This window comes from Carassius carassius, unplaced genomic scaffold, assembly GCF_963082965.1.
Source record: "Carassius carassius unplaced genomic scaffold, fCarCar2.1 SCAFFOLD_79, whole genome shotgun sequence".
Lineage (NCBI taxonomy): Eukaryota > Metazoa > Chordata > Actinopteri > Cypriniformes > Cyprinidae > Carassius > Carassius carassius.
The window spans coordinates 144,331-170,030 of NW_026774991.1; the positions used below are offsets into that span (position 1 = coordinate 144,331).

The 25,700-nt window shown below is 41.7% G+C and overlaps 3 protein-coding genes and 1 pseudogene across 3 annotated transcripts; all 4 read left to right on the forward strand.

The window, feature by feature from the left end:
* The first annotated feature begins 9,348 nt into the window (after positions 1 to 9,348).
* Positions 9,349 to 10,144, forward strand: LOC132133983 (histone H1-like). The gene has a single exon (XM_059546890.1). It carries the CDS (start codon positions 9,428 to 9,430, stop codon positions 10,142 to 10,144), a length of 717 nt encoding a protein of 238 aa, XP_059402873.1. The 5' UTR covers positions 9,349 to 9,427.
* Positions 10,145 to 12,647: 2,503 nt separating this feature from the next.
* LOC132133968 (histone H2A-like) lies at positions 12,648 to 13,165 on the forward strand. Its single transcript, XM_059546877.1, has one exon. It carries the CDS (start codon positions 12,702 to 12,704, stop codon positions 13,086 to 13,088), a length of 387 nt encoding a protein of 128 aa, XP_059402860.1. The 5' UTR covers positions 12,648 to 12,701; the 3' UTR covers positions 13,089 to 13,165.
* A 3,655-nt stretch (positions 13,166 to 16,820) lies between these two features.
* Positions 16,821 to 17,732, forward strand: LOC132133965 (histone H3-like; annotated as a pseudogene).
* A 180-nt stretch (positions 17,733 to 17,912) lies between these two features.
* On the forward strand, positions 17,913 to 18,292 carry LOC132133976 (histone H4-like). The gene has a single exon (XM_059546885.1). It carries the CDS (start codon positions 17,933 to 17,935, stop codon positions 18,242 to 18,244), a length of 312 nt encoding a protein of 103 aa, XP_059402868.1. The 5' UTR covers positions 17,913 to 17,932; the 3' UTR covers positions 18,245 to 18,292.
* The last annotated feature ends 7,408 nt before the right edge of the window (positions 18,293 to 25,700 follow it).

Below are 25,700 nucleotides of genomic sequence, written 5' to 3' on the forward strand. Positions count from 1 at the left end.
ATGTCCCAATGATCACAGTCCTACTACGGATGACCTTATAGATCATAAAAGCACATATATTTTTCTAAGAGTATAGCAGCATGTTTAGTTTTGCTTATAGCTTAAACTTTCCCTGAAGGATCGTGCCCTGACTCAAAAGCTGAACTGTCCTCCCTCTCTTGTTCAACAGCAGGAGCACTAACAGCACTAGTTACTGCTGCTTCCTTCATCACCTTCAAAATAAATACGCATTGTACACTAGGATACATATTGTAGACTAGAAATGGAAAATCAATTTCTGGTCAATTTTGGCACTAAAAAAATACTGTATCCCCAAATGTAAAACAGTGCGCTAGTTTGTGCAAGTACCGTTGTATGTGCTATGTGTATGGAAAAACTATACTTTCAAAAAATATATATTTTATCATATTATTAAGAATATTTTAATTACAAGCAACAGCACAAATAAAATACAATAGATTAAAGATGCAAATAAAATAAACTCACTTTTCAGGGTTTTTTAGGGAGGTCTAAAGTTAGATTTTAGGTACAGAAATTTAATAAATGAATCAAATGTAAAATAGTATTGCATTTTGGACTATAAATTAAAGATTATTCTTTATTAAAGTTACAAAAGCTTTTCAATCAAGAGCAGTGAGTGATTTCTTTGTTGTTGCTCCTCCTTTGCGTTTATGCTCCATTTTTTTTTTTTTTTTCATCGCTGTTTTTGTAATGTCTGGGAACCCAGATTGCTCATCCATCAACAGAAACAAATATTAGCTGAACCCCGTTTGTTTTACACCTGGTAAATATAATGTAAATGTATTTCTGACCGACCTGCTCCCTACTGGTGAAAAATGTCCCAGTGCTCCCGATGGCCAATCTGCCCCTGACTCCACAATAAGAATGAGAGCGGGCAATAATGCAAGTCCACCTCTGTATGGCTGAAGAAAAACCAAATGAAGACTTTGGAGTGGCCTAGTCAAAGTCCTCACATGACTCCTATTTGAGATGCTGTGGCATGATCTTAAAAAGGCGGTTCATGTTCGAAAACCTCCGGTGTGGCTGAATTACAACAATTCTGCATGGACCACAATTCCTCCACAGCGCTGTAACAGACTCATTGCATGTTAATGCAAACACTTGATTGCAGTTGTTGATGCTAAGGGTGGCCCAACCAGTTATCAGGTTTAGGAGGCAAACACTTTTTCACACAGGGCCATGTCGTTTTGGATTCAGTTTGCCCTTAATAATAAAAACCTTAATTTAAAAACTGCATGTTGTGTTCACTTGTTATCTTTTACTAATATTAAAATTTGTTTATTGAACGGAAACATTAAAGTGTGACAAACATGCAAAAAAAAAAAAAATGGACTCATAATAAACTGATTGTGGTTACAATTTTCAAAAAAGAAAAAAAAAAAAGAAAAGAAATCAGGAAGGGGGGGCAACACTTTTTCCACACCACTGTGTGTGTGTGTGTGTGTGTGTGTGTGTGTGTGTGTGTGTATAAACTACATTGTGCGCATATTTACTTTTGAGTTGAAAACATTATTAATCATCATTATTACAATAAACACATATTCAGAAAAATCCTTCAATCCTAAGGAGAGGGGGGCTGTCCCCTAACACCATTTACCATCTGTAATATTGTCCTCTAATCATTAGATGGCTGTATGGTCCAACGTATATCCATGATGCATGCATTAGGTTTTGTATTTGGATATATATTTAGGTATTATTAAAGTTTGGCCAACCAGCGGTAGAAACATAAATTGGTGCCTATGATGATGATAATGATGATATCATTCACCTGTGTGTATATATATATATTTTTTATTTTTTTTTTTTTTTATTTTTAATAGACTCATTTACGGAGTCACGTGATGTGCTCATGAACCTAGTCGCACTTGAGTAGAGCTCTGTACGCTTGGCCCCTTTTTGCTGATTATTTTTATTTTGTCATTTTATTTTCAGTTTTATTCATTAATAATACTTTCCCTGATGGCATACAGTCAGTCATTAAGAAATCCAAGCCAGCGATCACGAGTGATATGGTGAAGATGGCGAACACTGTTGTGCACTTGGAGAACAGTCTCAGAACTGTGCTGACGCTGATGTGGAACGAGTTCACTTCTCAGTTGTTGTTCTAAACTGATCTTCTTACAGGGGAGATGAGAGAACAAAAGAAAGTTGTTACAGATCACGATAGATGAGTAGCCGCGCTCGAGCAACAGGTCGTGGATTCACAGGATCACAACAGGCGCAGCAATCTGTGTTTGGTTGGATTGCCTGAAGGTTTGGGAACACACCCTTGGGTTTTTGAAAAGATTGTTACCGATGTGGCTCCCGTCTTCACATTCTGTTCCCCATGTCTTTAATTTATCTGACCATGTTGAATCCCTCTCTGTGTTTAAAATTAATGGTAAGTCATGTCAACTTCCCCTCAATTCTATCATTGATCCAATTTCCCTTTCTGTATCTGTTCCATTCGTCCAAAACTATAAGTACTGGGGATAGATGTTTTTCCATCCCTGCAGGAAATTGTCCTATAATAGTTTTCTAGACAAAGATTTGGAAAATTGGTCTTGTCTTCCTACGTGTCTTCAGGCTCATATATCGGTGATTAAAATGAATGTTCTCCTGCGTGTTATTTTCTTTTCTTCAGCGATTCCTCCCGCTCCACCGGTGGCAGCTGGAACAAACCTGATGCATGTATTTCATGGAATGGGAAACATCCTCGTATTAAACTGACTACCTTACAACGCAGTAGATTACAGGTCTTTTTTTCCCCCGACTTTAGACTGTATGATCAAGCATTTTCCCTCCACCCTTCATCAGTTTGGTTTGATCCTGATGCTTCTGTGTCTTGGAGAGCAATTGAGGAATCTATTGTTTATCGTTTCAATTGAAGCATCTTGTATTTTTGTTTTGTTTTTTTTGGGGTCTGCTTAGACAGTGTAAATCTTGGTTTGGTCCCATTGCAACCCACCTTCTCTTCACACGGAGGGATGTTGAAAGACGTTCACAACTAGTTACAATAATCTTTTCTCAGGCAGTACTCCATTTCATTGCTCACAATGGACTCATAATAAAGTAGACACTCTAGTGGTTACAGTTGTTTTGTTTTCTTTAGGAATCCTGTAAGCACTTTTTATTGATATTAAGCAGATGTAATTTTTGTTCAGATTGTTGTTAATAGTGTTCATCATCTGTTTGATTACGTCTTTAATTGATTTTTCTGTACATTTCTGGCATATGCACATAAACTGACAGTCACCACTGATAAGCTAAATATTATAGAAACTTAATTTACTGTAAAGTTGTTTTGCCATGATTTGTTTTGTAAAAAGCGTGATGCAAATAAACTTGAATTGAATTGTGTTCTTAATATGAAAGCTTTCCTAAAAATATATCCTATTTTAATATTGTAAACTTTCATCTGAATACATTAAGTGTTTCATGAATAGTGTTGTACACTTTGTTTCCAACCTCACTTTCACTGTAAAGTGAAAATATTGTGTGATTTTTTTTGCATTCAGTTTTCAGTTAAATATATTTCACAATATCAAAGTTAATATTTTATGAGGACTTATATTTATTGTTTTTGTTTATGCAGGACAGTACAGAAAGGTCACAAGTGAGAGAGAGAGGAGGGGACGGCGTCAGAAAGGACCTGGAGCTGGGACTCTTTCAAAGATTGACTGAAGCACAACCACACTATACGCACGAGGCTATTGCTTCTAACATTAGAGTCCCTTTCAGTAGAAATCACATTCTGCATCCCACACTGTAAAAATTAAAAAAAGACACAGTCCGGGTTAGAAATGCCCTCAGGGCAGTAGTGTAGCCAGTGGGTGTGCATATGAAAATCTGGGTGTGCCACATTTATTGTCAGATTACTGTGCAAAATTATTAACCCTAACCATAACCATGCCCCACATAGCCATAAAACTATTTCAATAATATAGCTGCAAGCAGCAATACAAGGCCAAGTCCTGCGAGGCACAGCAAGCGGACCAAGTATGGCGCACAGCCAGCACATCAAGTACAGCAGCGCAGCAAGCAGCAGTGCGGAGCCTGAAGAACAAAACATCAGAAATCGGGGACAGTAGTTTTATGCGGCTCGGCCTGAAGATCATTTGAGCAAATGTTTGACAATTTTGGACCAATTTTGAAGGAGGAGTTTTTTCCCGTAGCCAGTAGTGCAGGAGGAGTCACATCTGTTGATGTTGGGCCCAGGGAGGGAGAAACATCTTCATCAGGTGTAACGTTAGCCCTTGTGTCCGGCTGTCCATCAAGCTGAGGTTTTTTTGCTAAAAAAATTAAGAAGGGGGCTCTGCGACATATTGCTAGCTAGCAATGTGCAATCAAAAATTATCTGTTTATATCCTAGACTGCTGGGGTCACAGTCAGCTGCTGTTTGCTGATTGGTTGGCAGTCCGAATGTCGACAGATATTTTTTTTTACGAAAATAATTTAAAATGTAAATTACATTTTAACATTTTTAGCATTATGGCACCATCAGAGCCGCCTTAACCTAATGGGAGGCCCCGGGGCTGAGAGGTTTTGTAGGCCCCCCAAATCTCCCCGCCATCCACTAAATTTAGTCTCGTTTTAAAATGGTGTAAATCTACATCATAAAATGCATTAGTTTCTTTCAAGACCTGGCAACAACAGTGAGTTTTCCTTCTTTGAGACAGAAAACACCATAATATTGTTATTAAAATATCACTGAGCCCTCTTGAGCATAAACACAAGACACTTTATTTATCAACAAAGCAACTTACGTTGACGAAAACCAAAATGTGTGATTTTAAACACTATTATGAAAAACATCATCACCAACCATCACCTGTCTGCACAAACATACTCAACCTGTCTGAACTGATATAACTGATAACAGCAAGAACAGCAACAGATAAATGTAGGAGCCTCTTCTCTGACCTCAGCAGGCCTTTTGAACCAATCACATGACATGCACCTGCACAGACACAAACACACTCATTTCAGCACCGTGGATAGCAACACCAACACGGCCAAACCACAGGCTCCTGACATATTATTAGCATTGTCATAACATTGTCCTCTACAGTTAATAATGTCAATGCCCATCTCCTCTAAAACACTAATAACAGAGTTGAACAGTGCTTCTCCGGTGTGGTTTTAAATAGGGAGGAATTTTACAAATCGCTCCTCGTAACGCAAGATGAAAGTCAGCTGGTCAATGTGGGTGATATCTGGCGTGGAGTCCACACTGATAGCAAAATACTTTGCAAGCTTCGCTCTGCTAATTACTTCCTCGAGCACTTTCTGTCCCATCAGCTGTATGAATTCCTCACACACATTCAGGGAGAGGTAGGATGGGGTTCCTCTGCCAGTGTTTCCATATTTTTCAATATGAGCCTTTAAAAAAGGATCAAACTTGTTAATCGGCTCCATGCACCCCAAATAATTGCCGTTATCTGAGTCTCCATACCTGTGGCTTTCACCCCTGAAAGCAAGTCCCCGTTCAGACAAAAACTTCACAACAGCAACAACTCTCTGTAGAACCTGTGTCCAGTACTCACACTCCTCATTGAACTGTTTTTTTTAGTCCTGAATCCACTGTTCCCCTGTCAGCTGCTTGACTTATGTAAGTGATCGTGGCTTTTCTGTGAATGTCGCAGCTTTCATGTTCTGCTATGCGATCATTTGCATGTTTCCAGTCAAAATAACCCCCACTCACAAATGCTGATTTCTCCGTGTTCTGGCCAAATAGTTTGCATGCAAAACAAAACACACTACCTGCTGATGGTGAATAACAGAGCCATTCTCTGGGCACAAACTCTCCATTACTGAGTTTTCGTTTGAAATGCATTTTTGAGAAAAATCTTCTCTGCTGTTTATATTTGCGTTCCGATGCTGACACGTCCGCATTTTTATTTTGACAGACCTTCGGTCCCATTTTCGCCCAATAAGCCCGCACTTGTGGGTCAATATTATTTCCCCAGCGGCCCGGGTAACTGTTATATGGGTCATCATCTGACTGTTTAGCGGCCTGGTCCTCTCTCTGATACTCACCTGCACCCCGCTCCTCCTCCTCCTCCCCTCTATTGATGCTGCTGCTGGCAGTCCCCTGCTGTTCCTCGTCCACCTGCGCGGGCAGCGCGGGCGCGGCGGTCGCGGCCTGCACCTCCTCCGCTCCCTCCGCCTCCGGTGTGTGAAGCAATGTTTCTCCGGTGCTGGATGCATCTTCAGTAGCACTAGAAGCTGGTTTAAAAAATCCGGTGAGCTTTTGGGATGCTCTTTAGCAGACATTTTTCGCGCAACTCCATCTTAATAAGGTTTTTTCTTTTCTGGGCACCGCTCTCAAACTTTCGACTAAATGACACGGACACACCCAGTAGCGCAGGAAGGGAGACCACCCCTGGTGGTGGGCTGTCACTTCACCTGTCACGGGGGAGCTGTCAGTCTGACTAAACATTAAGCAACTAGACATATAATAGCTTTAGAGCCTTGAAGACGGAAAAAAAATAAAATAAATAAAAAAAAAAAAATGAAAAAAAAAAACACAGACCATCGGAGGCCCCTAAACTTGCGAGGCCCCTGGGCTTCAGCCCAGGTAAGCCCATGCATTAAGGCGGCCTTGGGCACCATATATTGGATTCTTATTTCTGTGCCCCTGAGAGTCTGATTTAGAATGTTCAATGACGTCACAGAACTGCCAGATTCAAACAGCTTTCGCGCGTCGGCTGGAGCTGAGCCAGAGACCCACGCGCTCAGCGCTTGTCATATATCACAATTAATATGCAGTGTATTCAACCACATAATGTTTATTTTAGGTTTCATACATTTAAATATGCATAATCACTAGTAAAACAATACATTGATAGTTTGTAGAATACACACTGATGTCTATGCATCAAAAACTATCTATCTATTCAAATGTAATTTGCCGACGTGTTTTATTCATATATCAGACACAGCAGAACTTCGGGAGAAACTGGGGAATTCAAGTGCTGTACGTTAAATTCGGCTGACAGGACTCTGAACTGCAGCGCTCATCTCATTATAGATCAAGATAATTTATAAAGGTTTTTAAACGAAGAATCGGAATATCAGACAGTTGGCATGGTTAGCAAGTTTGTGAATATATTTTAATAAAAAATGAAAAACTAAATAAAACGAATAGCGATACATCTGTTAGTTATTGTGGCTGAGGTGTGTCACGTGACAATCATGACGCGTCGCCATGGAAACAAAGGGTCAGTTAAAATATTTGTAACTTACGCGTGAAAGGGTTGATTTAAAAAATATATTTTCTAAGTAAACAACAATAAAAAAAAAAATATTGAGACTGTAAAAAAATATTCTGCATCTATTTTTAGGTGTGCCAGCTGCCACTGTGGGTGGCACAGGCACACCCTGGCACACCCGTGGCTACGCCACTGCCAGTGTTGTGCCTGAACGCGTTCATTGAACGATAGTTCATGAACTCGTTCATATTTTGGGCGAACGTGAACTGAACGTGCTGCATTACTGCCTGATGAACGTTACTGTGGACTCATTCATTCTGGTGTCTGTGAACGGCACGCTCTCTCAGGTTAACTTCCTTCAATAGGGTGCCAGATTACTATAGAGCCTTCCAGGCGAAAACCCGGCTAAAACACACCGTAAACGAGTCTTAATATGTAGCGGAAAAACACCCAATCTGGCAACACCAGCCACCAGTGTCGCACCGCCGTCCGCCGCATGCGTGACGCGTCATCAAAAAAAAAAACAGCAAACGACAGCAGCATACAGCAAGAAGGCGTATGATCATTTAAAAGAATTTTATGATGTTTATGACAAGGTCGGTGAGAATGGGAGACAAAGCATTAAAGCAACAATGGGGAAATGCTGTCCCCTCAATGCTAATGTAAACCCTGGTTGGATAAGGATTCAAAATTGGATATGAAGATGAAATTTGACGCATAGCTTCATTGTTAAAACTGATAAAATAATTGCTGTCTGTGATTCTATATGGGCTGTGGCAATAATTTTGAAAAATAATAGATCGCAGCAACATATGGAAAAAAAGAACTATGAACTAGTTCATGTAGAAAGTGAACTTTCCCAACACTGGCCACTGCCTCAGGGTGTCCCTTCTAACGCTGGACCCTTGGAATCGTCCTCATCTTCCTGTTACAGAAACCCTGGCTCAATCCCTTCTCTAACTGTTTTTTTTACAGAAACTGTAGTTTTCACACCAAAATAAAAGATCCGCTGGTTTCAGTCATAAAGTTTCAAGGGTTTCTCTTGCAAGTGCAGCACAAAATATACATTTATACTCAAAATTATTTCACAAAAACCTTTGTTATTCGACATGTTTTTAAACATCCATGAATACTCTGCAAAATAAAGTTTGGGATTATTTTCATCTGTTGTATACAGTATGTTTGCAAAATAAAACTGCTGTTTTAAAATGTTGGGTTGGTTGTAAAACTATTGCTGCCAGTCATTTGATTTTTAGCGTTTATCATGTACAGTGTTGATCCTGATGCAAACTAGGCTCTAATTGAACTACAGTTGTGTATTTATACACGGTGCACGGTACGACGGTGAATCAACACCGATTTACTTTGCAAAATCAACACATCATTCAACGTTAATCCTATGTCTCCAGAACGGCCATAATTCACCCGAGATGAAGGTAAGACGGTGAAACAAAGTGAAAATATCAACGTTGATCCAGTTTGCTAAATCGAAAGGTAATTCTACGTTGATTCAACCCTGGTATCTGACGTTGTTTCAACGTTGAAGTTACGACCGGGGAGTCTTTCTTACAGCTCACTTTATACATCAGCCACTGAAGATGTTTTTACCGAAAGAATACTTAAGTGATCAGATATACATTACTATAACTATTGTTGTTGTTAATTCAATTAAAACATCTGTCATATTAGTATTTCATGTAGTCTATCGGCTCAATAAAGGACGAGGAGCCCCGGACCTGTGTGTGCTTCCAGCTGCACAAAACTACAGCTGTATCAAACACTGCACACGACACTCACTGATGCTTCTTCAATTAAACCACTCTCGAACTGTTTCTGAAACACACAGAGGACGATTTCGCTCTTTCGTCAAACTTTAACACTTAAATAAAGCATTAGATTTACACGCGGCTCTGTTCCGTGGCTGATGCTCGCCTCGAGTTTGATCTGACCGGGGCGAAACCAACATTTCCTCGCCGCGGGTTTTAGTCTCCACAGAAAGCCAAGAACCTCTGCTTGATGCTGACTTTGTTTCTACTGCGCTAAACTATTTTAACACTCGAGTTTTGCCCCTAAATGTAGGAGAAGAAAACACAAGCGCGAGCGGGCGGGTTGAGTCTATAAGGTTCTCATGTGTTGTTTAAGAGCGCAGCGCTGCTCGAGCGACACTCATTGAACTCAGTGTTTGAAAGACTGTGATTCCGCTCCGAGAAATGGCAGAAACCGCTCCAGCAGCCGCCGCTCCGCCGGCCAAAGCGCCCAAGAAGAAGTCCGCCGCCAAAGCCAAGAAAGCAGGCCCCGGCGTCAGTGATCTGATCGTCAAAGCCGTGTCCGCGTCCAAGGAGAGGAGCGGCGTGTCCCTCGCCGCCCTGAAGAAAGCTCTCGCCGCCGGCGGCTACGACGTGGAGAAGAACAACTCCCGCGTCAAGCTCGCCCTCAAGAGCCTGGTGACTAAAGGCGCCCTGCTGCAGGTCAAAGGGACCGGCGCCTCCGGCTCCTTCAAGATCAGCAAGAAGCAGACCGAGACTAAGAAGAAAGCGGCTCCTAAAGCCAAGAAGCCCGTGGCCAAGAAACCCGCTGCTGCCAAGAAGCCCAAGAGCGCAGCTGCAAAGAAGCCCGCCGCTAAGAAATCCCCCAAGAAGGCCAAGAAACCCACTGCCGCCGCTAAGAAGGCCACAAAGAGCCCCAAGAAGGCGACGAAGAGCCCCAAGAAAGCAAAGAAGCCCGCGGCGCCCAAGAAAGCAGCCAAGAGCCCCAAAAAGGCCAAGACCGCCAAACCCAAGACGGCAAAGCCTAAAGCTGCCAAGCCTAAAAAGGCAGCTCCCAAGAAGAAACAAAACTCTTCTTGTTTCTTCCCCAACGGCTCTTTTCAGAGCCACCCACAAACTCGAAAGAAAGAGCAAAAGAAAGACCTGCACTCACACTATTAGTGGAAGTGATAATAATAAATAACGTTTACGTTAGCTTTTCTAAAGTTGTGTATAATATCCGTTTTTTACTTATATTACATAATATAACAAGCAAAAGAGGGCCTCTTAAGACCACCTGAACTTATATTATTTATTTATTTTGTATTATTATATAACTTTAATGCAAAAAAAAAAAAAAAACTTTCTACATGTACTGCTTTAAACTGAGACTTGTTATAACACTTGTATATCATTGCTGTTTTGTTGATTAACACGCCTTGAATGAATTATGTGATAGCTCAGCTAATCCCTCAAAATTTTGGAAAGTTATAAAATCACTGTCCTATGACGCTAGGGAGACTGTTATGCCAAATATATTGAAGTTAAACGATAAAATTATTACAGACAAGAAAAGTATGTTAGATTCCCTGAATCAGCACTTTATATCTTCTGGGTTGTTGTTTGACCATTCAACAAAACATCAGAGACAAGAGGATGGCTCTTTGTCCCGGGAAAATGTACCTATTGATTTTGATCTTGTTTGTATTGGAACAAAGGAGGTGTATGATGCTCTAATAGGGTTAAATACTAAGAAATCTACTGGTTCAGATGGGTTGGATCCATACTTTTTAAATATTGCTGCTGAACATATTGCAGAAGCTTTGACACACATTTTCAACTTGACCACTGAAACTGGATTAATACCAAGTGTTTTGAAGTCAGCATATGTCACTCCTTTATTAAAGGGTGGTGACCGATCAAACCCAAATAATTATAGGCTTATATCTAAGCTATCTGCTCTAGCCAAGGTTTTAGAAGGGCTTATAAGTGACCAGTTAAAAGACTTATTATTAACAAAAAAATATTTTACATGATTCGCAATCAGGTTTTCGTAAGAATCATAGCACTGTCACTGCCACTATGAAAGTGTTAAATGATTTTATAAGTGCTATCGATTCTAAAGATTATTGTGCTGCACTGTTTTTAGATCTTTCAAAAGCATTTGACACAGTTGACCACTATGTTGTGTCTCAGAGATTGGTGGATATTGGAACGTCTCCAAAAGCTGTCAAATTATTTGGCAACTATTTGAGTGGCAGAACACAATGTGTTCATGTTGGTGGTGTGTCCTCAAACTCATTTATACAAAATGGTGTTCCCCAGGGGTCCATTTTGGGTCCCATTTTATTTACTATTTGTATAAATGACTTGTGTAAAAATGTAACAAATGCTAAATGTCATTTTTTTGCAGATGATACTGTTTTGTATTGTTCTGCTCCAGCCTTGACAAGTGCTATAGAGGATCTGCAATCTGCCTTTATAATTATTCAGAAGAATCTTCAGAAATTGAGACTTGTACTAAACTCTGATAAAACTAAAATGATGTGCTTTTCTAAATCAAGGAAAACAGACGATGCTAGTCAAATTGCTACACTAGATGAGAAAGTAATTGAACGAGTATCAGTCTATAAATATCTTGGTTTCCTTTTAGAAGAAAATTTGTCTTTCAAACAGCATATAGAGGGTCTAACAAAAAAACTAAGAGTAAAGTTGGGTTTCTATTATAGAAACAAATGATGTTTCTCTTTTAGTAGAAGAAAAACACTTATACAAACAACATTTATGTCAATGCTGGATTATGGTGATGTTTTATATATGCATGCAAACAAGGCTTCTTTGAAAATGCTGGATTCAATATATCATGCAGCACTAAGATTTGTGACTAATTCCAGTTTTCGTACTCATCATTGCAGCTTGTATGAGAGTTGGTTGGCCATCTCTGCACAATCGCAGGCTGGAACACTGGTATATTTTTCTTTTTAAGGCCATACTTGGTAAACTGCCTCCTTACTTATGTTCTCTTCTGACTCCAAAAGTCACTACCAGGAAGTGTAATCTTAGATCATATGGCCAAATCATGTATGATATCCCACGAACGCGAACTGTCTTAGGTGAAAGTGCTTTTAAAGTTTTTGCACCTTTTTCCTGGTATAAATTGCAGAATAAGCTAAAATTTGACTATTTACCGACAATGACACACTTTAAAATGAGGATAAATAACTATTTGAGTACTAAATGCACATGTGCTGTTACTGAGTGCTGCTGGTGAATATGTTGAGATGATGTTTAAATGGTCAAAATGTCTTTTTCTGTTAAATGTTTGTATATGTAGTTTTAAAAAGGAAATATTATTCTGCCGTCTTGGCCAGGATTCCCTTGAAAAGGAGATTCTGAATCTCAATGGGATTATTTCCTGGTAAAAATAAAGGTAAATAAATAACGTTAATGCAAAAAAAAAAAAAAACTTTTCTACATTCACTGCGTTAAACTGCGCCTTTTTTTTATAACACTTGTATGTATTGCTCCATTGTCATTTGTAATTTGAAATGCTGCTCAGTCCGCGCGCAGATGTGGAGGCGTGGCTTTGGCGGGTGTTGGAGGGAAATTCAGTGATTGGTTTAAAATCTTACAATGTCTAAACCAATGGGCGACTGTCACGCTCTTCTAAAATCAGCTCACCAGCGCTCAGGGAGTTATTATTTCTGTTTTGTAAAGTTGAAGTATTTTGTCACTGAGGATGAGCGGAAGAGGCAAAACCGGCGGTAAAGCGAGAGCGAAGGCCAAGACTCGCTCCTCCAGAGCAGGGCTGCAGTTCCCCGTCGGTCGTGTTCACAGACTTCTCCGCAAAGGGAACTACGCAGAGCGCGTCGGTGCCGGAGCTCCCGTCTATCTGGCGGCTGTGCTCGAGTATCTGACCGCTGAGATCCTGGAGTTGGCTGGAAACGCCGCGAGAGACAACAAGAAGACCCGCATCATTCCCCGTCACCTGCAGCTGGCGGTGCGCAATGATGAGGAGCTCAACAAACTCCTGGGTCGAGTGACCATCGCTCAGGGCGGCGTGCTGCCCAACATCCAGGCCGTGCTGCTGCCCAAGAAGAGCGAGAAACCCGCCAAAGCCAAGTAAACCGAGTCCGCTCTGCTTCTCCAACACAAAGGCTCTTTTAAGAGCCACACACTTCATCTAACAGCGAGCGATTTACTTTGTTTAATTCTTAATAACACACCATGTATAGGTTTACATAAGATAAAAAATGAACCAAGTTTACGTGCTGTTTTTGAACTGTTGACTCTTATGGTTTTCGACCAGCGTGAATTATTCGTGTAACTCACTTGGGTAACTTTAGTGTTGCGTTAAAGAATCTGGTAAGAATCATATCAGGTGTTTATCTTGATAGCAATCAGTTTGGCTTTAACCCAGCAAACATTTGGACGTCTTTTGACCGTTGAAAAGACGTCCGTCCGACACGTCCCGTCATGGTTGAAAAATAGTTCCAAAGTGAAAGTTGAACCGACGTCTTTGACGTCTTCTGGACATGAAATGCACGTCTTCTGGACGTCTAAATGTGTCGTCTTCTGGACGTCGTCGTTTAAATGCGTTGCTGCATAGTTTAAGTGTATGTATATATATATAAGCCTGCATATAAAATAACCACACACCCACTGTGTAACATCGTGAAAGGCAATCAATTATGTCTTGAGGTTTAACACATCTTGACAAAAGTTCAAGATCGGTCCAGTTAGACCTGAACGTCCATAAAACATCTTAATCAAGTGTACATCACAAACAAGAACACATTATTTGTGGACATATGCAAAAAAGAAGCATGCTCTGATTTAGCACACTTTATTGTTTTTGAACAGTTTAGCATCTGTTAACCAAACTAAAATACCAATTACAAAATACTGAATTATTATATAAAGGGGAAATTCTGTCATTTACTCGCCCCCATGTTTCAAACCTGTATACCTTTCTATGTTCTGATGATATTGTTTTCACGTTTGCTTTACTGGTCAATGACAAATAAGAATCTTCAAGATGATTAAAATCTATTTCAAAAACGTGTTTTTCAATGTAATCTTTGTATCCATTTTGGATTTCTGAAATCAGTTTACAGGCCTACCATTTTCATCAGAAATATGATTTAATGAGGGTCATCACTGAATACAAAGTGCTGAAATACTCAATCTTGAAGTCCATTATTATTGTCAAAAAATTCTATTTTCGCAGAATTTGTTTATTAATGTATTTATTAATTGCATTTATTTTTAAATACTTTAATCATATAAATAATATTAAGAATATTATATTTGAACGTGGCATAACCACCTTGCAGGAGCCATTGTTGTCATGTGACAAGAAAATCATAAAACATAGAAGACCCTCATCATAAAATATGTTTGAAATCATTGCTATTTATAAAATTAAAGTAGCGTAAATGATGTTAAACTGTATAGAACCGACATGAATTCAAATATTACATTTCTGAGAATGCGTTCACGTGTTTTCGACTAAAATGTTAATGATGGTTTCATTTTATCATGTCTTTATTAATCTTGTCATTGACTTATACAGTTGCCTTATAAACACAAAGATATTTGGAAGAATATTTGTAACCAAGCAGATCTCACAATCCATTAACTGCCATTGTAGGAAAAATGATTATGATCGTAACATGAGGGTGAGAAAATTATGACTATTCATTTTTGTGTGAACGATCCCTAAACACATGACAGTAGTTTGGCTCATTTCTTGTAACCTCCACCCTCATCTCTTCCTGGAGCGAGCTTCAGGTGTTCTGCCATCGCTGCATCAGTCTCAGAGACTCCACCTCTTCACAGCAGCTGAGGGAAGAGAATATATCTATTGTTAGAATAAATAAAATAAAACATTTGAGATAAATGACATGCACTTATTTTCAAAATATCTTTATGGTCTACGGCTAAAAAAAAATAAAAAATAAAAAAAACCTTGGAACAAGATGAATGAATCATGAATGAAACATTAGAAAAAGCCAATCAACATGCATTAGATTTTATTTTTATTGTATAAAAGATGTTGTGTTTTAATGTGTTGCCGTTAAGAAACACTCTTAACTGGGTGTGTAACTGAGAAAGTGAACAGGACATTTCTGATAAGACAGGAGGGCTGTGATGTCCCCTGAATAATTAATTAAAGCGTACCAATAAAAATTACATCAATATAAGTAACTTTTAGCCTGCTAGCGTTAGCGAGTTTTAGCCATACTCAGTGAATTTCAGTTGACAACATGGGCATCATTTTTCTTGGTTCCTTCGTGTCAAACAAGTAAAACTCAAGCACATTAATCAAATAATACAAAATATACTTACCCAACAGTAGATTTTATATAATATATAAATCGATACCGTACCTTGTACGGCTTCGGAGGATAAACCGCTTCTGATCAGAGAAGAACCCCAACGGCTCTTTTAAGAGCCACCCACACTCTCACTTAAAGAGATCCGGGTTGCTGTTTTCATGCCGTAACGTTAGTTAACAAAATAAAAATAGTTTTGTGTTGATCCCCCTATCGCGGGATTTTATAATATCACGAAATATATTACTATGTTTTGTGTCTACATCTTGGCAACACCGTTTTGGCAATTACATACAACTCAGACCGAAATGGTGACCGGATATATATCTGTTTTACATGTATATGCATAGATTCCATAAAAACAATAACAACGAATACATAAAACAGGTTGAAATGATGACTAAATTGTAGCATGGCAATCACTTGACCACACTGGGCAGTTTGTGATTATAATTATTGAAACAAGATAAAGTAAATATATTTACTTTGTATAAAAAAAAAAATTGTTTTCCTGCTAGTCTTGCTTGGAGTCTTTTCACAACCATGACAAGACGTGTAAAAGACGTCAGTGGACGTCTATTCACAACCTCTTTAAAACCTCTTAAAAACTACTTGGTGCACTTAAATTAATTATTGCAGTATTAATCAAGGTGTAAGCACAGCTTTTGCATATTCCACAAGGATTTCATAGAGGGTCATGATGGACGTGTAATACACGTGCAAAAGACGTCAAATAGTGACGTCCTCTCACAACCGATTCACAACACGGGTAAATATTGAACTACACGCAGCTTAAAGTCAAAGAAACAATTATACATGAAACCTCATAGAACTATAGACATGTACAAACATATCTGAATGCATTTTTAGGAAATGTTCTGTGTTACATATTTCTACCGATTTATGCCGTCATACCCCGACTATTTTTGGCCGGCCACATGACGTCGCGTCGGACCAATGTTTGCTGGGAAGTCTCTGAAGGAAGATTGTAGAACTGTATAAAAGCCAAAACTAGATTTATTAATGCTTTTGGTAGTCAAATCTGTTCAGTAATTTAAGACAGACAAAAGGATGTACTCAGAGTCATTGAGTAATGGAGTGCAGAAGAGAGTCTATTTTAACCAGCAAGATGGAGCAGAGCATGTGATGAAGACTGAAGTACGATGCTTTCATGATAAATTTGATGTGTACATTTATTCTCTGTTGGTTGATTCATAGAATGCTATTATAATGCTCTTGTCAAAACCCATGCTTACAGCGGTGCGCTATCAGTCACCAATGAGAAAATGTTTTTTTTATGTTATTGTACTGTTTTGTGTTTTGCTGAGAGACATTGGTTCTGAAAATAAAATTGAATTAATAAATAAATGACGCGTAAAGTCCGAAACCGAGACAAAGCATTTTGAGCGGGAAACACAAACAGCCCCGTTTGAAAACAGCAGCTGCGCAGTCATTGGCTAGCAGTCATGGGCAGACTAATGACGCCATAAGCTCGTGACCGTATGACGCTTTAAAGGCAGACGCACGAGACGGAGGAGCATTTTTCTACGTGCGCAAAACGGAGAGAGAAGTTGATCGCAGCGATGGCAAGAACCAAGCAGACCGCTCGTAAATCCACCGGTGGTAAAGCCCCGAGGAAGCAGCTCGCTACTAAAGCCGCCCGGAAGAGCGCCCCAGCCACCGGCGGCGTCAAGAAGCCCCACCGTTACAGGCCCGGGACCGTGGCTCTCCGAGAGATCCGTCGCTATCAGAAGTCCACCGAGCTGCTGATCCGCAAACTGCCTTTCCAGCGTCTGGTGCGAGAGATCGCTCAGGATTTCAAGACGGACTGTCATGGCCCTGCAGGAGTCCAGCGAGGCTTATCTGGTCGGTCTGTTCGAGGACACCAACCTGTGCGCCATCCACGCCAAGAGAGTCACCATCATGCCCAAAGACATCCAGCTGGCCCGCCGCATCCGCGGAGAGCGCGCTTAAACCCGCCGCTGCCAAACACCCCAAAGGCTCTTTTAAGAGCCACCGACACCGCACTGAACGAGACCGTTTCCACTTTACTGAATATAACTAAATAAAGAAATGCGCTCTCCATCTGTTTCAGCAATTCTGTTCAAGTCATCAATTTGTGCTTCTGTCAATCCTAGTTGCCCATCACTACAAAACACAGATGAAGCGACAGAGGTGTCGGTGTTAATCACTCAATTTCACAGCGATACACCAAGAAAATATGTTTCTAAAATATTACATTAATTTATTCCACATAAATCTTTCTTCATTTAATGTGTCAGTAGAGGTAATTTCGTAATAATAGCGGTTTATTTTGCGGCTGAAGTGAGAACCTATGGTTTAATGTTGTAGCTGTAGCTCTTCCTTTACTTCAGTGCGCGTTCCTTCAGCTCAAACACTGGAGCGCGCCTCCAAATGATGACGATGATCTACAATCAACGCGTCTGTCAAATGCAAACATGTAAATATGATTTTTCAAATGACTCCTAAACACGGATTTAAACACGACACAAAGCACAGACTTCTTCTTCTTCTTTGTGCTTATTTGGCGATTCGCATTCTTAAAAAGAGCATTACCGCCATCTACTGTGGTTTGTATTCGTCGTTTGACTGGAACAGAAATCATCTCATCATGTCTGGAAGAGGCAAAGGTGGTAAAGGACTCGGGAAAGGAGGTGCTAAGCGTCACCGTAAAGTGCTGCGCGATAACATCCAGGGAATCACCAAACCCGCCATTCGTCGTCTAGCTCGCCGCGGCGGAGTCAAGCGCATCTCCGGTCTGATCTACGAGGAGACCCGCGGTGTGCTGAAGGTGTTCCTGGAGAACGTGATCCGCGACGCCGTCACCTACACCGAGCACGCCAAGAGAAAGACCGTCACCGCCATGGACGTTGTGTACGCGCTCAAACGACAGGGACGCACCTTTTACGGCTTCGGAGGATAAACCGCTTCAGATCAGAGAACAAACCCAACGGCTCTTTTAAGAGCCACCCACACTCTCACTTAAAGAGCTTGCGCTGCTGTTGTGTGCTGAACATGAAACTAACAGTATGTTCATACACTCGTTACAATTAAGTAGTTTACTGTTGGTTATAGATTAAGTCGTTGTTTTAGAGATGCGAAATGTAACAGGATTGTTACTATTATAATAATACTTTTAACAAACCTGCATATTTTCATTAATGGGAATAACAAAGGTGTCACAGCATTGAGGATTTTTATTTCTGTTTCAGTTAAAAAAAATTAGATCAGAATGTAAATTTAAATTTTATCCAAAGCCACTAACAGTGTATTTGGGCTATCAATTTTTACATATCATGTGTTCCCGGGGAATCGAATCCCCAACCTCAGTTTCCCTTTTTGAATGACGAATATATCTGTAGAAATAGACAGTTGTGTCTTTTACACGCAGGCGCAGAACGCGCATTCTACCTAACAGTCGGCAGTAGTTCTCTCGTGTGTTCAAGAGCAGCTTTTTACCCCGACGCGAGGCAACAACACAGGTGGCTTTCATCAGCGCTAGTTCGTCGGCGTTGGCTTGGTGTGTTCCAGGCTTAATATGCATTATCAGCTGTTAGACCTTATATTAAGATGTGTGCCTTTCCAAATCATACCCATTCAATTGAATTTGACGCAGGTTAATGTCACTCAAAGAATGGTAACATTTACAAACAAATTAATGGTCTTGAGCTAAATTTCAACTGTCCTAGATAAGGTTAATAATACTTATGCATGGAATAGTTATATATATTATTCCAGCCCTCCTTCTTCCTTGGTTTTCTCATCCAGCCCTGAGGGGGCTTCTGTTCCTCCAGGACCTGCTCCCAGAAAGTACACTCCAGTGGCCGCTCCTCCAAAATGCCTGCCCTGCCACCCACTCTTGCCTCCACCACCGCTGTCATCTGGCAGCCCCTCTGCTCGCCTCTAGTCCACCATGTATGTGGTACTAGCCCCACGGGACTGCCATCCTCCAGCGTCTCCCTCACCTCCGAGGCCCGGACTCCGCCTCAGCCCATAGTCCCAGCGGCTCCACCTCAGCTCCTAGCTCCCTCGCCTCCACCTTCAACCATTGATTCATCAGCTCCACCAGGGCTCCCTCGTACCACTGGATCTGCTTTGGTCAGGTGTCGCCCCGCCATTGACTCTGGACCCTTCTCCACTGGCTGCGCCTAGTTGCTCTGGTTCTGCCGTGGATCTCTGGATCGCCGTATTGGTTGCCAAAGCCCTCAGCTCCACCCTGGCCCCCCCGGATCCTCAGCATCCTCCTTGGTCGATGGTTTTCTGTCTCCGGAGTTGAAAGCTGGACATTTTCTGCTCTTGTTAGTGAAACTCATGCATTGTTTGCATATGCTGTCACAAAAGTGAATAAAAAGTATTATTTTCCGAAACATTTTCATGAGCAATAAACACTTTATGTACTGCTTAATACAACACCATATGTTCAAGAATAGTTTAACATATTCATATACTAATGAAGTGGATTATACATGCTTTTATTAGTGTTTTATGATAAACTTCACTCAATATAACATTGTGACTACAGTAAAAAGGCATTTACTGTTCTAAAAACACAGTTCTGTGGCCATTATTGGAATTAAAAAGGTTAGAATAAACCCAAAACACAAATGATTGTTGTCATGCGGTGAATCTGACCAGTTGTGAAACAGCTGTGTTGTCATCTGCGCTCCTGCAGTCGCTCTGGAGAGTCAGCCAGCTGCTCTTAAATTGTTCTCACTTTGATGCCCAGCATGACGGTCACATTCTGTCAGCGACAAAATTTTTAACTGGTATGCACTGCTTCAAAACAGAGTTTGATCAATCTGTACCAAACGCACCTATTGATTTATTGTCTTGTCATGTGGTTCGGTTTGCCCATCGGTTGGATTGTGTCATGTGTTCTGCATTTATTTGGTATAATTAGCCCTCATGTTGCCATTGTCTCTTGTCGAGTATTGTCCCTGTTGGTGAGTAAAGTCAAGTGTTTGTTTATTGTTTGGACACTTTGTGGATTAACCCGTTACCAGTCACCCCCCATTTTTGGCATGGAGACAGAAATGACATACCCAAAATAAAAAAGTTTCTGCTCAAGATTCTTTCTGACTAGATACATAATCAACATTTGTTCAGAACACACCGAGAGGAGAAACACCACACACAACCCTCGCCGAGATAACACACACCTTCACTTGGAACACACCGAGAGGAGAAACACCACACACACTCCTCGCTGAGATAACACACACCGTCACTCGGAACACACCGAGAGGAGAAACACCACACACAACCCTCGCTGAGATAACACACACCGTTACTCGGAACACACCGAGAGGAGAAACACCACACACAACCCTCGCTGAGATAACACACACCGTTACTCGGAACACACCGAGAGGAGAAACACCACACACAACCCTCGCCGAGATAACATACACCGTCACTCAGAACACACCGAGAGGAGAAACACCACACACAACCCTCGCCAAGATGACACACACTGTCATCGGAACACACCGAGAGGAGAAACACCACACAAAACCCTCGCCGAGATGACACACACCGTCACTCAGAACACACCGAGAGGAGAAACACCACACACAACCCTCGCCAAGATGACACACACTGTCATCGGAACACACCGAGAGGAGAAACACCACACAAAACCCTCGCCGAGATGACACACACCGTCACCCGGAACACACCGAGAGGAGAAACACCACACACAACCCTCGCCGAGATAACACACACCGTCACCCGGAACACACCGAGAGGAGAAACACCACACACAACCCTCGCTGAGATAACACACACCGTCACTCAGAACACACCGAGAGGAGAAACACTACACACAACCCTCGCTGAGATGACACACACAGTCACTCTGAACACACCGAGAGGAGAAACACTACACACAACCCTCGCCGAGATGACACACACCGTCACTCGGAACACACCGAGAGGAGAAACACTACACACAACCCTCGCTGAGATAACACACACCGTCACTCGGAACACACCGAGAGGAGAAACACTACACACAACCCTCGCCGAGATGACACACACCGTCACCCGGAACACACCGAGAGGAGAAACACCACACACAACCCTCGCCGAGATAACACACACCGTCACCCGGAACACACCGAGAGGAGAAACACCACACACAACCCTCGCCGAGATAACACACACCGTCACTCGGAACACACCGAGAGGAGAAACACCACACACAACCCTCGCCGAGATAACATACACCGTCACTCGGAACACACCGAGAGGAGAAACACCACACACAACCCTCGCCGAGATAACACACACCGTCACTCGGAACACACCGAGAGGAGAAACACCACACACAACCCTCGCCGAGATAACACACACCGTCACCCGGAACACACCGAGAGGAGAAACACTACACACAACCCTCACTGAGATAACACACACCGTCACTCGGAACACACCGAGAGGAGAAACACCACACACAACCCTCGTTGAGATAACACACACCGTCACTCAGAACACACCGAGAGGAGAAACACTACACACAACCTTCGCCGAGATAACACACACCGTCACTCGGAACACACCGAGAGGAGAAACACTACACAGAACCCTCGCCGAGATAACACACACCGTCACTCGGAACACACCGAGAGGAGAAACACCACACACAACCCTCGCCGAGATAACACACACCGTCACTCGGAACACACCGAGAGGAGAAACACCACACACAACCCTCGCTGAGATAACACACACCGTCACTCGGAACACACCGAGAGGAGAAACACCACACACAACCCTCGCCGAGATAACACACACCGTCACTCGGAACACACCGAGAGGAGAAACACCACAAACAACCCTCGCTGAGATAACACACACCGTCACCCGGAACACACCGAGAGGAGAAACACTACACACAACCCTCGCTGAGATAACACACACCGTCACTCGGAACACACCGAGAGGAGAAACACCACACACAACCCTCGCTGAGATGACACACACCGTCACTCGGAACACACCGAGAGGAGAAACACTACACACAACCCTCGCCGAGATGACACACACCGTCACTCGGAACACACCGAGAGGAGAAACACTACACACAACCCTCGCCGAGATGACACACACAGTCACTCTGAACACACCGAGAGGAGAAACACTACACACAACCCTCGCCGAGATGACACACACAGTCACTCTGAACACACCGAGAGGAGAAACACTACACACAACCCTCGCCGAGATGACACACACCGTCACTCGGAACACACCGAGAGGAGAAACACTACACACAACCCTCGCCGAGATGACACACACCGTCACCCGGAACACACCGAGAGGAGAAACACCACACACAACCCTCGCCGAGATAACACACACCGTCACCCGGAACACACCGAGAGGAGAAACACCACACACAACCCTCGCCGAGATAACACACACCGTCACCCGGAACACACCGAGAGGAGAAACACCACACACAACCCTCGCCGAGATAACATACACCGTCACTCGGAACACACCGAGAGGAGAAACACCACACACAACCCTCGCCGAGATAACACACACCGTCACTCGGAACACACCGAGAGGAGAAACACCACACACAACCCTCGCTGAGATAACACACACCGTCACTCAGAACACACCGAGAGGAGAAACACCACACACAACCCTCGCCGAGATGACACACACCGTCACTCGGAACACACCGAGAGGAGAAACACCACACACAACCCTCGCTGAGATGACACACACAGTCACTCTGAACACACCGAGAGGAGAAACACTACACACAACCCTCGCCGAGATGACACACACCGTCACTCGGAACACACCGAGAGGAGAAACACTACACACAACCCTCGCCGAGATAACACACACCGTCACCTGGAACACACCGAGAGGAGAAACACTACACACAACCCTCGCCGAGATAACACACACCGTCACCCGGAACACACCGAGAGGAGAAACACTACACACAACCCTCGCCGAGATAACACACACCGTCACTCAGAACACACCGAGAGGAGAAACACTACACACAACCCTCGCCGAGATAACACACACCGTCACTCAGAACACACTGAGAGGAGAAACACCACACACAACCCTCACTGAGATAACACACACCGTCACTCGGAACACACCGAGAGGAGAAACACCACACACAACCCTCGCTGAGATAACAAAACAAACAAAAAAAAAACTAACTAACTAACTGCAAATTAACGAGTCGTAACAACGTTAATGGAGGGGAGACTGTGTATTGTGGCAACATCGGTTCCTTCAGAGAGAATCTTCTCAAAAACAGGGCAGATAATCACAGAAAGAAGAAATAGGATCCGTCCATCAAAGTTGAAGCATTTGATTTTTTTCAATGCCAATCTTCACTGAAGACATTAATACTGATTGCTTGAGTTTGGTTCTAGTTCTATGAATTTATTTGCTGTTTTGTTGTTAATTTGTGCAATAAACTCTTGCTTATTGTGAAGGGAATTTCACAATGGCTTCAATCTTAGCCGGAACCGGTTTAACCTGACCTTGTCCGACCAATTTACCAAGGTAAGTCACTACCGCCTCAGCAAACTCACATTTATAGTGGATAAGACACATGCCTTTGGTGTGAGAGACCCAGGTTCAAATCCACTGTGAGACACGAATGTGTTCCTGAGTAAGACACTTAACCCCTAGTTGCTCCAGAGGCGTGCGACCTCTGACATATATAGCAATTGTAAGTCACTTTGGGTAAAAGCGTCAGCTAAATGAATAAATGTAAATAATACCACATCATCTAAACAGACTTCGCAGTGTTGCACATCTGACAACACAAGATGCATCAACCGTTGGAACATGGTGCATTGCGCACCCCAAAAGCCATGACTGTGTACTGCTTATCCAATCAGAATGCAGCGCTCCTAGCGCGAGAACAGAACAGACTGGGCATATGCCTAACTCCAGGTTCACACACTGTCACAAATAATTAATATCTAGCACATGAGCATAGGGAGAATTGTGAGTGCACAGGACGCAGTTTAAGCGAGAGGACACACGTTTTAAGTGCGCACACTCTCTCCAGGCGAGAGCAGCGTGTATCTGAGCAAGCACGTATGGTTTTGTGACAGAGCAAAGGAAATCTGCGTGCGAACAGAGAGATTCACGCTCGTGCAGTATTTTAATGTGCTTTCGCCTTACAATAACTTGCTCTCGCTGCTGCTTCTGCACCGCAGACACATACTGTAAACACACTGCAAACGAGTATGTGTGAACCTCTATAATGTATAACAAATCTATTACAACACTGAGGCACCGCTACAATTAATGAGCTCTATCAACAATGCATGGCAACAAAGAAAAAAAATGTCCCTGGACACGGGATTTATTTATTTATATTTTTTTTGCCATAAGTCTATACATTTTGTTAAACCTTTACTATAGTGATTATTTTGACTTATGTCTGTTCTAGAGACATTACAACTTTTTGATAAAGCTCTAATTGGTTTTCTTTTGGAAATATGTTTCAAATTCATCCTGAATGCATTTAGCACATATGTGTGTGTCAACACAGTTAACAATCTAGCTTCTGAGTACTATTATTAACTCAATAATAGTGATCAGTTAATTTAATAGGGTCAGTTAATTTTTTTGCAGTGGGCAGTGCAAGCATATGTGTTGTGTGGGCCGCGAGTTGAAAAAGTTTGGGAAACACTAGGCCATTTCAGTTTGGCCACAACAAGTTCGAAGGCCACGAAGTACGAATCAACGTCAGTCTGCGGCCAAACTGAAATGACCTAGAGAGATTACATTATTTAAACCACTATATCCTTTCCATAGTCGGATAAATTATGCTTTCAGAACGTCACGTCCGTAACATTGATTTTTCCTCTGAAACACACACCAAAAAAGAAAATGTAAATACAAATATATATTTTTTATTTTTTATTTAATTTTTGTTTAATTTTTAATTTAATTTATATTTGATGTTTTGTAAATGGTCAACTCTTCTTCATCTGGCAGATATTGTTGCTGCTGGGTTATGCATTGTAAATCACATAAACTCTACATTGTAAATTATTTGACTGTACATTTACAGTAAATAAATATATTGTCTCCTAAAAACCTGGAATTTTTTTTTTGTCACGTCTGTTTCCCTTATCTAAGATATAAAACATGTTTATAGACTAATAATTTTTCTAATGTCTGGACTCTATTTTCTGGGGTTTAGAAAAATATAAAGAGATGGGTCAATATTGAAAGCATTCAATGATAATTTGTGATTCAGGTTTTGAATGTTAATATCATGTCCATAACACTGGAATTGCTCAAATGTGATGATCTTTGAATATATATATATATATATATATATATATATATATATATATATATATATATAT